Here is a 13,669-nt window from a genome sequence, read left to right on the forward strand (position 1 = left end):
TCACAGGGTGGAGAGGGTCTGCAGCGTGTCGAAGGCTCCCGGCGCGATGGTGGTCAGCTGGTTGTCGTAGAGGGACAGCAGGCGCACGTTGTGCAGCCCCGTGAAGCTGTCGTTGTGGACGCAGCTGATCTTGTTGTTCCTCAGCATCCTGAAAAGCCAGCGAGACGCCACCATGAGTTGAGGCCGGAGTCACGTGACCGCGCGTGCGCGTGCATCGGCGAGTTACGCACAGCATGCGCAGCCCCTCCAGCCCGCGGAACATCCCGCTGCGGACCGAGTCGATCTGATTGGCCGTCAGGTGGAGCTCGATGACGGACGACGCCCCCTCGAAAGCCCCGTCTTCCACCTCGGTGATCTTGTTGTTGCTGAGGTTGCTGCGGGGATGAAGGGGGAGGAAGAGGAGGAGGAGGAAGAGGAGGACTGGCGTCAGACAGGTTCCTCTGTGACGGTGAGACGGCTGGAAGGGGGAGCGCAGGAGGCTTCACTTACATTTTCTTCAGCTGGGAGAGGCTCTTAAAGACCCCGTTTGACTCCAGAGTGGTGATCTCATTGTTGTTGAGGCGGCTGGAAGGAGAAAAGTTGAACCGCAAGCCACAATTATTTGAGTCCCCTTTAAATAAATTCGGAGTGAGTGGCCGAATAAGATTTACTTATACCAATTTAAAAAAAAAGATGATCTCATCACTTTCTAAAGTCCTTCGCATGCACACGCTCCGCACGCGCTGTCAGCTGTATTTCTTTACTCCTGCTAAACTCTTTGCTTACAGTTCAGTGGTGGACGTGGGGATTTGATCGGGGATCTTGGTGAGCTTCAGGCCGGAGCAGTCCACCACGCTGGACTCGCAGCGGCACTTGGGGGGACACACTGGGTCGCTGTTGCAGGCGTTGTTGAGGCGGGCGTCCTCGGTACCTGACGGAGAGAGCAACGCAAGCACACGTCAGACTCCTCAAATGCAATGCAGAAAGGTTGAAGCTATGATGCTTTTCCTCTTTTCTGACCTCGAAATACTGTGACAATGTTGCATACTGGTGTCAAACGATGCCAAAGCGTCAAATAATGAGGTTCATATGCATTTGGACGTGAGCACTCCAAGTTGCTGCGCATGGTTCTGCACGCTGTGTTTTACCGTCTTTTTTTAAACATTGTGGTCGCATTGACGTCAATGCGTGCCGGACTTCCCTACATGGCCGTGCTCAGATATATCGCTGTGCGCTGCTCCAAGAAAATGTTTTTTCTGGTGTGAGGGAAAGTTAGTTTTGTTTAGCTTTCCTAAAGAGGCGAGCAACAGGCAGAAGTGGACGGAGCTGCTTTTTCCCGGCCAGCAAAAGAAAAAAGAAAAAACTCAGTTTTTTTTTCTGCCTACTGCATTTCACACGGGACTGTTTTGTTAACATGGGCCCGTACGAAGCTGTTGAACTTCTTTAATACAACATCCCCACATGGTGCTTCTGCCCCCCAAAAAAACAAAAAAACATGCAAGTTTGCTTTAACTCAACATCTTCCATTGATGGCCTGCAAAAAAAACCACGTCAGACTCCTTAAACGCAACATCTCCAGGCTGCTCCCGCTCACGCACCACGACTCTCATCCTGCAGGTTTTTCCCCGCCGTGACCTTAGGGGCCACCCCCACTAAAGTTTAGCCTCAGGCGCACTTCAGCGGGCTGGTCTATTCATAGGAATGAACGGGGAGTAGAGTGGGGAGGGAGAGAGGGGGGGAGAGAGGGGGAGGGAAGGGGTGAGTCATTTCAGCCAGGTGATGGAGTGGGAGCAGTGGTGGGGAAAGGAAGGCGGGGAGACGACTGAGGATGACAAGGAGGATTTGGGCCGCCGGCTTCAGTCAAGCACAGCGAGGGGATTGGGGGGGGTGTGGGGGGGGTGCCGACAGGTGAGGTCACAGGGGAGGAGGGGGAGACTGGGGGGCGGCTGAAAAGGTGAGCGGTGGAGACAAAGTCTGGGAGATGAGGAGGAGGAGGAGGAGGAGGAAGAGGAGGAGGAAGAGGAGGGAGGCAGCGTGGGAGGCCTGGGAAGGCGTCCTGCTGCACCTCCTCTCTGCCTATGAATAGACGTTACGTGCCAGAAAGCGTGCTGCCAGTTACATCACGGCTGCTGAATAATGGAGCAGCGCTGGGAGTCACTTAGAACAGTGTGTGTGTGTGTGTGTGTGTGTGTGTGTGTGTGTGTGTGTGTGTATTGTGTCTCGGTGCGTGTGTGTGCGCGCATATGTTCCATTTAGAAGGAAGAGCGCAGTCTTTGCTGTTGGAATACTTTTTCTGTGTGTGTGTGTGTGTGTGTGTGTGTGTGTGTGTGCGTGCGTGCGCACGTCCCGCCCCTCCTTCTCTCTTTTTGCATGCTCACGCCGCATGGTGGTGCACCTCTCGGGGGGCTGTTTCTGTTTTGCGGAGATTACGTCAGCAGGGGGGACGTGGGGGCACCCGGACCACAACCATGAGCGGCAGGAAAACCACAAACAAGCAGGAATAAATCCAACGGCCGAGCGTCGAGACTCCACTCGAATAAATGGAGCCGTACGCGAAACCATAAACTAACCCCCAAAAGCCTCAGCGGCTGGCTTTATTAGGACGCGGCCGGGTGGTGACAGAGTGAAACTGCAACGAAGGGAATCGACTTCCTCTCCTCTGGCTGCCGCCGCCGTTTCCTCTCTCTTTTTTTTCCTTTTTTTTTCCTTCCCCGGCTCGAAGCCGAGTCACCTCGGCTGCGAGCGCGGCTCGGAGCCGAGGGCGACGACAGACGCGCTAATGCCCGTCATTAAGGGCCGCCGCTCGGCTGTCGCAGGGCCAGACGGAGGGGTGGGGGGGGGGGGAGTGGAGGCATTTCCTGCTGCAGGAGGAAGCAACGAAAGTTGGAGCGCGGCACTTTGATCTGGAGGATGACAGAAGGAGGGGAGGGCGAGGGGGGGGGGGGGTTCGCGAGGAGCCTGAGTCACCGCCGTCGTCACGAGCGTGGCGGCGGCGGCACGAAGACGACGACGACGACGACAACGACGACGACGACACTCCCGGTGGCGTCAGCAGATTCCAAAAAACGGGAGGAGGAGGAGGAGGGGAGGGGGGGGAGGAGGAGGAAGAGACGGACGAGGTCTTCCCCTCCGAGACGCAGAAAGTGACTCATCATCAACCCACTTCCTGCAAGTTTCCGCCGCTTTCCCCCCTGCAGGCAGCTCCGTCCCATCATTACCAATGTATTAAGGAATCCCCCCCGACCCCCCCCCCCCCCCCCTTCTCTCCCGACTACCCCACCGTGCCGCCGGTGCGATTGTGCGGGCGCGTGCGCCTGCGAGTGTGTCGGGGAGGTTTCTCATTGTTTTCACTGGGAGAGAGGGTGAAATTCTCATTAATCACACTTGGCTTTGATCCTCTCTCTGCTTACACAGTCGTCCCCATTTGTTCCGCGAGCCAGCGTCGGGCCTTTATCTCCGCTTGGCACGCGCATGAGCGCGCACACAAAGGCATAGACACACACACACACGCACGCACGGACGGACGCGCGCGCGCAGACAGAGTGCGACACACACCGCTGCTCCTCCTAGTTATTTTCTTGGAAGTGCTCTTGTTAAGAGGTCCGGAAACATCCGCTGATAGGAATCTGCTCCCTCCGCTGGGCTTTATTTTCTTTAGCTTTCACTGATAGAAGGGGACACACTTTCCTTCCCTTCTGTCCCTCACCCCCCCCCCCTCCTTTTCTGCCCCTCTTGCTGAGTGACTGTCTGTGCTCATGCCAAAGCAAAGAGACACTTCCTCTGCACTCTGTCTGCCCAGACTACAAGAGAAAAAACAGAATAGAAAAAAAAAAGAGCTGAAGGGAAACAGATGCTCTCACACTTGTCTCCCGCTCAGACGCCAAAGTCGCTTCAAGACCCTGCTTGCCTGGTGCAGCGTGCGCGAACGCCGCCAACTTTCATCAGATGTGGGGAAAAGTGCACGTTTGAGCCCTCTGTTTACAGCCTCCCGTAAAAACACTGAGAGTTGGTCGCCTGGTAACGTCGATTTGGTGCACCTTCGACAGACGGGGGAAGTACACAAAACACAGAGGTCAAAGGGCGGAACCAACACCTGGTCGTTGCTAACCTGGGAGAGGTATCGGCTTCAGGTGCTCAGTGACCCTGTGACATAACTGAGGAGCCGTTTACACAGAGTTTACACGAAGCTGTATTCCAAAAAATTCCCACTGACATGAATACGCTGGAAACGACTGAAAACGATGTAGTACCCATGTCCGGCCTGGTGTGGCGCAGCGAGTTTAGTCCCTGAACTTCTACTGCGAGCGACTTTAGACCATAAAACCTCCAAACTCCAGGAGAACGTGGACTGGGAGTCGTGCCAGTCGAAATACATGGATATTATGGAGCGTTTTCCTAGCGCAGTATCCAACTGGGGAAACAGGGAAGGACTTTCTGCACCGCGGCACTTTATCGAAAGCCCAGGTCACCACAAAACTAAAGAACATTAGAGAGAAATATCGGCAAGCGCGGTGGGCAGTGGGCAAGGAAGGAGTTTGTAGATTGTGGGCTGAAACACACAGGAAGCCAATGACACACTTTTGCCATTTCTTGGAAGGTCACCTGTAGCGTGTTGCCATGTCCCAGCCATTAAGTCGGTAAATACAAATTGTAATTGTGAGCAAATGAGGGCAGAGCCAATAAAGCGAGAGCAGAGCTGAACCCCTCCCCCCCCATTGAGCTGCTCATTATCGTTCATTTAGATTAGCATTAAGTCATGGAAAAGGGTGACGCAGCTCTTTTACGGCAGCGGGACGGAGGGGGCAGGGGGGAGGGGGAAGAGGGGAGGGTGGAGAGGGGGGTAATAACAGAGGCAAAGGAGGACGATGAAAAGGTGCAGAACTATTTTTACGAGCCACTCACCTGGGATGAAGTACTGCTCTTTGGCTGTGATGGAGAAAAGAAAGAGGGACGGATGTCAGTGCTGATGCCAGGGGCGTCATATATATACAAGAGCTTATATATGACAGAACATGACTGGAGGTGAATGGAGGCTGAGCAGAGAGAAGCCCCGCGGGGGGGCTTCTTTCTGCACGCATTAAATTAAATCAAAAAAAAAAAAAAATCAACAAAAGAAAAACAGGAGAGGCAGTGGTGATGGAAAGCTGGTAAATATTTGGCTGTTGCTTAGGGACGAGTGACATGAGGGCGAGACCGAGACAGGAAGAAGAGCTGTGGAGAAAAATGGGAAAAAGAAAAAGTGGGAGGCGGGAGGCGGGAGTGGGGTGGGGGGGGGGTCGGAGGGGAAACACTGTCTTCGCCGTGGCCAAACAAACGAGGCTATAAAAGACGTGTGAAACCTCAGCAGTGCGCCGTGCCAGACGGCGTAGCGTAGCGCAGCGCAGCGCATAAACACAACAGTCGGGCACATGGTTGGCGGGCGGCGGAGGAGCCGTCTGGCTATGCAGGAGGGCGAAAGAGCGAAGGAAACCTGAGCTTGGCTGGCTGGCAGGCTGGCAGGAGGACTGATGAAGGGCTGAAGGAGATGGAGGCTCACCGGGGGTAAAAAGGGCAAAAGAAACTCGGGGGTCTGGCTTCACAAACTCCAGCCTGGACCGGTGAGCTCAGCCCGGCTGCGGTTGGAGCGTGAAACCAGAACTCACAAGTGTGCCAACGTGTCGGGAGGAAAAGGGAGGGACGGCCCTTCCTTCCTTCCTGCCTTCCTCCAGTTCATCTAGGGGGGTTAGGCGCTATTGATTAAGGAGGAGGAGGAGAACTGGCACCGAAAAGTGGGGAAAAAAAAGAATAAAATAAAAGCTTTTTTTTTTTTGCCAGGAGCGATCAGTGGCTGAGCCAGAGGGAGCAATCGAGAGATAAAAGCTGCTCCCCGCGGAGGGAAAGAGAGAAGGTAGGAGGAGAGAGGAGAGACCCGACACGGCCAGGCGGCCGGCCCCAGGAGAGGGAGAGAGAGAGAGAGAGAGGGAGAGACAGGAGGCAGGTTTTTTTTTTCTTGGCTCCCGTCCTACCGGAGCAACGGAACTTCTTGCTCTTGATCTGTCCGATGCGCTTGTTTGCGAGGCGGCGAGGGCTGGCGCAGCGGGCGCCGCTGGTCTCGATGGGGTTGGAGCGCAGGTAGTCGGCCAGCCACTTCAGGTTGCAGTCACAGATGAAGGGATTCTGGGCCAGGTGGCTGCAAGCGCAGAGGGAGCTTGTTAGCGCGGCTTCGCCCTAGCGACCGGCGGCTAGCTGCCTGGCGGAGCTCAGGGACGGAGACGACTTGTTTTTTCCTCGTATTTTTCATTTCATCGAGTGGAGCAGCCTCACACGATCAATTACCTACACAGATATTATCCTTAAAAAACAAACGGCACAATTAACCTCCTGTTAGCAGCTCTCAAAAAAAAAAGCTCAATTGTAACTTCCTGTTAAAACTGATGCTGCAAAAGGCAGGGCGTGCCACTGACTTGGGAGAGATATCAGTGCCCTTTGTGACATCACAAAGAGCTGCATTCCAAACCGGTCAGTGTTAGCGACCGCCTTCAGAAATGCAAACTGAGCGAAAGGAGGTAAACAATATTCTTGTGTCGGCAGGCTAGAGATATATATTAGTGTAGTGTATTAGCTTAACTTTTGTGCGTCTGTGTGGTCAACACGGGTGGCCGGCATGACCCTCTTTGTGTGTGTGTGTGTGTGTGTTGTATTGTGTTGTGTTTATCAGGCATTGTTGATGTTGCACTGATCAGTGGTATTGTGTTGTTATGAATGACAGTGTGTCGACTGATTTGTGTATCACGGAGGTGCCTGCGTGTGTTTGTGCCTGCGTGCGTTGCATTTGTGTGTGTGTGTGTGTGTGTGTGTGTGTGTGTGTGTGCAAGCAGGGGAGATGATTTTGGATGGTGCTATGGCCGTAAAAGCAGCATGTCACCATCTGTTTTTATTGAGGATTGATTTATTCTCCGCCTCGCGATCCCATTCCCGTGTTCTTACACGGACCTGTGAATAAACAACTCCTGTGTTGGCTCATGTTTTATGGTGATTGCTCAGCATGTGTCAGCGGGCGAGCGGATTTGTGTGTGTGTGTGTGTGTGTGTGTTTGACTCACAGGGTCTGTATGGCTCGGAGCGACGTGAAGGTGCCCTTTGCCAGCGTTTGGATCTTGTTGTCGTAGAGTGACAGCAGCGAGAGGTTCTGCAGGTCCTGGAAGGCGTTGGCGCGCACGCAGTGGATCTTGTTGGCGTTCAGCAGCCTGGGCAGGAAGGTTGAGCGGGCGCAGGAGAAGGAGGAGGAGGAGGAGGAGGAGGAAGGAGATGTGAAGAGCACGGAGGGAAGCAGCCTGTCAGAGTTTCTCTTTGCGCTCATTCATTATGCATTCCGAAGAGAAAACTGCGCAGGTACAAAGTTTACTTCAAGGGCACGACTTCTTCACTGAGTAGGAGTATTGAGCGGACGTGTCTGTGTGTGTGTGTGTGTGTGTGTGTACGTGTGCGTGTGTGTGTTCCGCTTACAGCAGTTGCAAGGCGTAGAGGCCGTCAAACACCCCCTTGGGCAGGTCAGTGATCTTATTTCCATACAGCACGCTGGAAAATCACAAAGTGGACTCGGTTTAGACGCAGGAGTGACAAGCAAGTAATTTATGCACAGACACAGAAGCACGACTGGACTGGACTGGACTCGGGGTGGCGGTGGGGGGTCCGGCGGGAGTGGGGGCACTTACAGGGAGTTGAGAGAGCGCAGGCCCTGGAAGGCATCTGGGGCGATCTCGGAAATCTGGTTGTTGCTCAGGTCTCTGCGGTGGAGGAGAGGGAGAAGGACGCAGGGTGAGGAAGTCAGCAGCAGATCGGAATCCACTGTCACCTCGGTTTTGAGGGGTGGAGGCGAGCAAGGGGAGAAGGTGCGCCAGCGGGAGGATGAGGAGGACAAATCCTGGAACTTTCCTCTCGGCTCTCAATTTCTCCTTTTAAGGAGTCGGCGGAATAGATCTGGCTGGAGTCGTATCGCAAAATTAAACATTTACTCATCAGCGATTTGTTGTATTTGCGGCACCGTCAACACACCCGGCGTCGAGTGCGCGGATGAAAAAGACGAAGACTCGGGCCGCTCTTGCAGCTATCGGCAGAACAAAAAACCTAATACAGGACAACAACCCAGCCTGCGCGTCTGTGCGGTCGGCCAACACGAGGTCAGGAGGAGAAAAAGACGTGCAGAGTTAATGGACTGTGCGGACAGGAGACCTTTGAGGTAGGGGGGAAAAAAAAAAAAATCACGGTGTGGTGCACGAGAGGAGGATTTTCTCCTCTAACTGTTGAATAAGCAGCTATTCGTCTTGGTCTTGCAAGAGGACTGAGGTTTCCTGGAAGCGCGGCGGCGGTGCCTGTCTCCCCCCCATCCCGAGAGCAGAGCGGTTCACGTGTAGGTCGTCCAAACTGGGCCAAGGTGGAAGAGAGTTGCGCGTCTTTGGCGTCGCTGGGACGACTGGAGGACGCGCAGGGTGGCCGGGGACATTGCTCGCATATTTCAACCGCCCACAAATATACAAGGAGAGTCGGCAGCGCGGAGGCCTATATATATCTTCTACCCCCCTGGAAATTGCATTGTGTTTAAATACCAGTTGTTTTCCATAAATAATACGTCAGAAAACCCCACCGCTAAATATGAAACATCTGCAGCGATGGGGGAGGTGGGGGAGGGGGGGGGGGGCTCCCGGGGGGGGGGCTCCCGGGGGGGAGGAACCGTGTTCATCGTGATGTATTGACGCTGTCCGCACGCCGCGAGGCCGCGCCGGTGGGTGCACGCGGGCCAGCTGGATCAACAGAGGCACCGAGGGTCAACGCACAGACCCCCCAGTCCCCCCGCCGGTGCATTTCTGTTGCTAAATGCGGCAACAGTAGCAGGTCGCCCACTGTTTGGAAAAGCAGATGAAGAAGAACGCTTTCCGCCGACCATTAAAGATGCTTTATGTACGTTCCTGAAAACCCAGATTTTCCTTTGGAAAAGAAAAACAACAGAACTCTCTGCGACAAGCAGAGAAATCACTTGATTGAATCATTTCTTTGCGGTAACCCAAAAGGGAAACTTATAAGCGATACGGACAGTGTTTATACCTCCCTGCCAGTAGGTGCCGCACTCAATCTTGCCTCATTATTTGATCAGCCTGACACGAATAACCACAATCTGCCGAAGATTGGCGCAGCGGAGAGAAAGCGTGACGTGCGAGAGTATTTTTTTTGGCTAAACCGTGATGTGTAACCGGGTGTCCATCATCTCCAACGTCAACAAAGCCGGTAAGGGATTGAATCGTTTGATTGATTGTTGTGCGGAAGAGATCTTTATTATGTCGAAGAAATTTAAATATTAAATACATTTTAGATCCAGCACATCGATACCATATTCTATATTTCTTCAGCAAAATACAGACCGATTTAGTGCGTTCTTTAGTGTCTGTAGCACATTTAACTTTAAGCTCTTGTGGAGTTTAAATTAAATTAATCTTTGACCTGAAAATCAAGGATTTCTGCTTTCTTTCTTTTTTTTTTCTTTACAGCCAATTATAATGCTTATTTAGGTTTCCCATGGGAAGCACGGCCACAGACAGGAGCGGCCGGCTCCTCCAGACTGGTGACTGGTGTGTGTTCACCTCGGCTAAACTCTCAGCCATTTCTGAATCAGCCGGTTGACCAAACAGGGAGGAATCCGCCCCAGAAGTGCGAGTGAAACTCCCTGACCTTCAGTTTCCCTGTCTCGGTCAGGTCGGGCGGTGCTGGTGTTATGGGTTTGGCTGGTTAGTCAGACAGCTGGTTCAGCGGGTGAAGCGAAAACACACACGCGCGCTTTTTCAGCGAGCTACCAGCCTGTCGCTGCTCCGCTCCCACAGGGGGAAAGAAGCCTCAGCCGTCATTCCGGCACATTCCCTGTCCCTGAACCATCATCCCGCCCGCAGTTTACGGCGTGCCAACCCTGGCGCAACGCAGACTGGACACGGCACCGGCCAAGGGAATACCAGTGTGTAGCCATGAAATATGAGAATTGTTATTATGCTGCCGCTGCAGCATCCGAGTGCTTGCTTTCCGTGGCACCCCCGAAGCCTGAGAACCAATATGTTCTTCGGGCACAGACAAAATAAATACTTCATGCTCCTCGGAAGCTGAATAAGAAAAATTGTTGTTTCTTTTTCCAGCCCTCTTGTTTCCAGACTTCTTGTTCTCGTCGGTATTATTATAGCCCTGAGGTGAGCGCACTGCTGTACTTACATCCTACGCAGTTTCTTGTAGGGAGAGAAGGCTCCGGGAGGAACAGACTTAATCCCATTCTGCTCCAGGCGTCTGAGGAGAGAGGAGGAGAGGAGGAGAGGAGGAGAAGAGGAGTTAACCAAACAATAGGAGTCGACATTGCAAGAGGGCTGAGTAATCTCCCTGACACTTTTGACCCTTGCTGATTGGCCTGATTATATTAGCGCCGATCTGCTCCCCAGCTGTAATAGGTCCAGGCATGTCGGAGTCATAACATCCTCAGAACCAATAAACATTGGGAATACTAAAGTGCTGTGGAAAAGGACCTGGGGGGACAAGGCTTCATCTCCGTTTGTTGACCAGTGCCAAAAATAAAAGCCCCTCACATTGTTGCCTGCCTGAGCGCTAACGGGGTCCGGCACTTGTGCTCATGCGACATCCCGACATCAGTCTGTCCTGAGGGGACGCGTCTGCAAGTTTTTTCCACTCAGACCTGCGCCGCCCGGGGAAATATTCCTTATCTTTGTTTACTTTCATTCCGCCGAAGTAGAAAAAAAAAACCCCAAAAAAACCTTCTCGCTGTCGGACGCTGCCAAAGTAAAGACGAGGATACGCAGAGAGACGCGGCAGTCAGTCACAAAGGGCTAATCAGTCTCAGATGGTCGCGGTGGAAGGAGTGCGTGTGTGTGTGTGTGTGTGTGTGTGTGTGTGGGAGGGGGGGGGGCAGGCATCCCCATTAGTGTGGGCACGCAGGTCTGGCTGTTTTTTTGGTGTGTGTGTGTGGGGGGGGGGCTGCCGGCTGCTCCTTTAAGACCCAGCTTCAGTCCCAGACGTGGCAGAGGGGCTGTTTATCTGCAGGTCACTTCACAGCTTTTAAAACTGTCCTTAACAAGGCTTAGCAGGGCCCAGAAGGGGCCAGCTGTGGGCCCCCGCCCGCCTGACCGCCTGCCTGCCTGCCACGCTGCCGCCTCCCAGCAGCGGAACCGGCTGCAGGACTCCAGCCAGGGTGTGCACCAGTCAGCCACAGTCAGCCAGTCAGCCAGTCAGCCCAATCAGCCGGTCGGCCGGTCGCAGCTTGAGGCCGTGGTGACTCTTGTTTGTCACCGCAGGATCGTGGGAAAAATATTCAAACACACAAATATTCCCCACGCCCCTCCAGTGTGCGGTGGGATTTTCGCTGGCGCGGCTTCACTTTCCACACCATCAAAATTCTTGAAGCGCGGACCTCTTCAGATTTACTGCCGGCCTCCTGCGTCGCTGAGGTTGTGTCTGTACATCGATATTTCCTTACACATTACGCGCAACCGCCGAGCGCTCGTCTCCCTATCCCCCCCCCACCTTCATTCAAAGGAGTGGCCTCCGCTGCTGCGTTTATGGCGCAATGTAGCGCAAATTGACGCTGGCTGGCTGGCTGGCTGGCTGGATGGATCGCAGCGGCTCCCCACACCGCAGATTCCTGTGGCCGACGAGCTCCCGCCGTCTGTTTTCGTCTGCGTCGTCTCGATGCCGTCTGTGGATTTACGGCGGCGTGACAAGCGCTGCGGTTCCCCTGCCCTCGCCGCCGTGCGCCAGAGTGGGGAGGTTGAGGTGGTGGAGGGTGGTGGTGGGGGGGGGTGTTCGGGAGCCGCTGCGGCTTCGCGTACGCCCCTGACGAGACGGCCGCCGCGCCACGCAGCACGCCGGTTGCACGTGTTTTTTTTTTTTTCTCATCGTGCTGCCGGGCGTCCGTATGTCACGGCGCCTCGCTGCTTGTCAGTCGTTTAACGAAAAGGCCCCCCGGAGCCAGTAGAGAGCACGCAAACGCAGTCTGTCTGACAAGTTTGTTGTTTTGTTTTTTTGAAGCCTGGGCTGCCGGCTGATCGATTTGCCCGGCAACTTAATCCCCGCAATCAACAAAAGGAGCTGCTCCGTCCAATCGGCAGCGGCGGAGGAAACAATCTCCCGCCGTTTCCTCCGGACAGACAATCAATAATCTTCGTCTCATTTGTCAGGTTTGTGAGTGTGACTGTCGTGCTTTTGTGTCCGTCCAATCAATGCATCCTCATCCTTTTTATTAGTGTGTGAGCATGCTTTTCATTAAGGGTCGGCTTGGGGGGGACGCATCATGCCTCTGGGTATTAGTGAGCTGGAGATGGATGTCGGGAGCGTAGCGACCAATTCAATTACGCGGTGGGTTCAGCTCGGTCGTTTCCGGACGGGCGGCGAGGTTTTCTCGGTCTCGCTGGGGATTGTGGGAAATCAGCCCGAGTCGGCAGCGGCCGGGGCCGTTCGTTAGGCAGGAGAGCAGCACGGCGAGGTTTGCAGGTCTCGTATTTGTACATAACGAGAGCAGCATGTCGGCGTTTCGGTTTCAGAGTGCCTCATTAACGAGGCATTAGACTGGCCTTGATAGCCGGCGGCTAGCTCGCCTCGCCTCGCCGCCATCGAGAGCTACTTGGTAATGAACCTCGGGCTCGACTCAAACCCGCTGCTGCTTCACAAGAATTTCCCCAAATTTAATTTTATTTATTTTTATTTTTCCGCAAACTGGATCTTTCCCATCCCTGTGGTGAATTGGCGAGTTCGGGGCGAAGAAGACCCACGAAAAAGTGGAATGAAATGCAAATTTAAAAGTAGGAAGGAAGGACTGGTGTGGTAGCGTGATGGGCAGGACCAAGGGCCCGGGTTTCAGCACGGCCTTGTAAAAGATAAATCAGCGGAGTTTATTAGCAGTAGACCGTTAAGCACCAGTAGGACGTGAAGGCTTGCGAGACTCTTAAAATCCGTCTACGGAAAGGAGTGTATGGTAGAGCCATCGCTCAGCTCTGTTCCTGCTCCTCCAGTCAAAGCTGCTCACCGGTCGTCGGGTTCAAAGGTCAAGAGAGATTTTCCACTGGTAAGGCGAAACGTACCAGGCGAGGCTGAGGATTCGAAGTCGACGCTCAGGACGGTGCGAAGACTCAGCTGAAAGGTGTCAAAACATCTCACTGTTGGTCACCCTCTTTGACGGGGCGCAAAACATGCCCAAATTAGGAAATCGAGCACAGCGCGGCACTGGAAATGGGTCAGGGTTGTTGGGGAACATGGGATGTGCGGCTACCACGCGAGCCGGGTATTTATAAACAGAACCCCGTGGGGAGCGGGAGACCTAGAAACTCGCCGTGTCCTCCCAACGACACGCGCGGCCCCTCGCTGGGAACGCCGGCAAAACCCGGGAGGCCCTCGGCCCCCCTTCACCCTCCTTCGCTCCCCTTCGCCCCCGTCCATACATCACGGCTGTGTCAACGCGACCTCCGCCAAGGGCGGCTCGCAACCCCGCTGATAAAGCGGCGAGTGGGAGCAGGGAGCGCGACTACCCGCGCGTCCGACGGGGCCTGATAGCGCAGACGGTTATTGCCCGGACAGATGTCGGGCGGCTGATAAAGTGAGGGGAGGGAAGCGCTCGCAATGTGGTTCACAGCCGTCTGAGCAGATAAGAGCGTGTAGCTCTGCTCCCGGCCTGCGTG

General features: G+C 54.3%; 1 protein-coding gene across 4 annotated transcripts in view; it reads right to left on the minus strand.

The window, feature by feature from the left end:
* Window positions 1–13,669, minus strand: part of slit1a (slit homolog 1a (Drosophila)) — an 83,848-nt gene that overhangs the window by 14,783 nt on the left and 55,396 nt on the right. For 2 of the 4 annotated variants that reach the window (XM_076018580.1, XM_076018578.1), the window contains exons 10-19: window positions 10,206–10,277; window positions 7,673–7,744; window positions 7,464–7,535; window positions 7,061–7,204; window positions 5,985–6,148; window positions 4,882–4,905; window positions 766–910; window positions 490–564; window positions 231–374; window positions 5–148 (exon numbers count right to left, since the gene is read on the minus strand). In XM_076018580.1, coding sequence (XP_075874695.1) covers window positions 5–148; window positions 231–374; window positions 490–564; window positions 766–910; window positions 4,882–4,905; window positions 5,985–6,148; window positions 7,061–7,204; window positions 7,464–7,535; window positions 7,673–7,744; window positions 10,206–10,277 — 1,056 coding nt within the window. The remainder of the gene's footprint in view (window positions 1–4; window positions 149–230; window positions 375–489; window positions 565–765; window positions 911–4,881; window positions 4,906–5,984; window positions 6,149–7,060; window positions 7,205–7,463; window positions 7,536–7,672; window positions 7,745–10,205; window positions 10,278–13,669) is intronic. The other 2 variants (XM_076018579.1, XM_076018581.1) reach the window with 1 other exon arrangement.

Source organism: Nelusetta ayraudi, unplaced genomic scaffold, assembly GCF_046127955.1.
Source record: "Nelusetta ayraudi isolate G7.1 ecotype Tasmania unplaced genomic scaffold, CSIRO-AGI_Nayr_v1 ptg000008l, whole genome shotgun sequence".
In the NCBI taxonomy this organism is placed as follows: domain Eukaryota; kingdom Metazoa; phylum Chordata; class Actinopteri; order Tetraodontiformes; family Monacanthidae; genus Nelusetta; species Nelusetta ayraudi.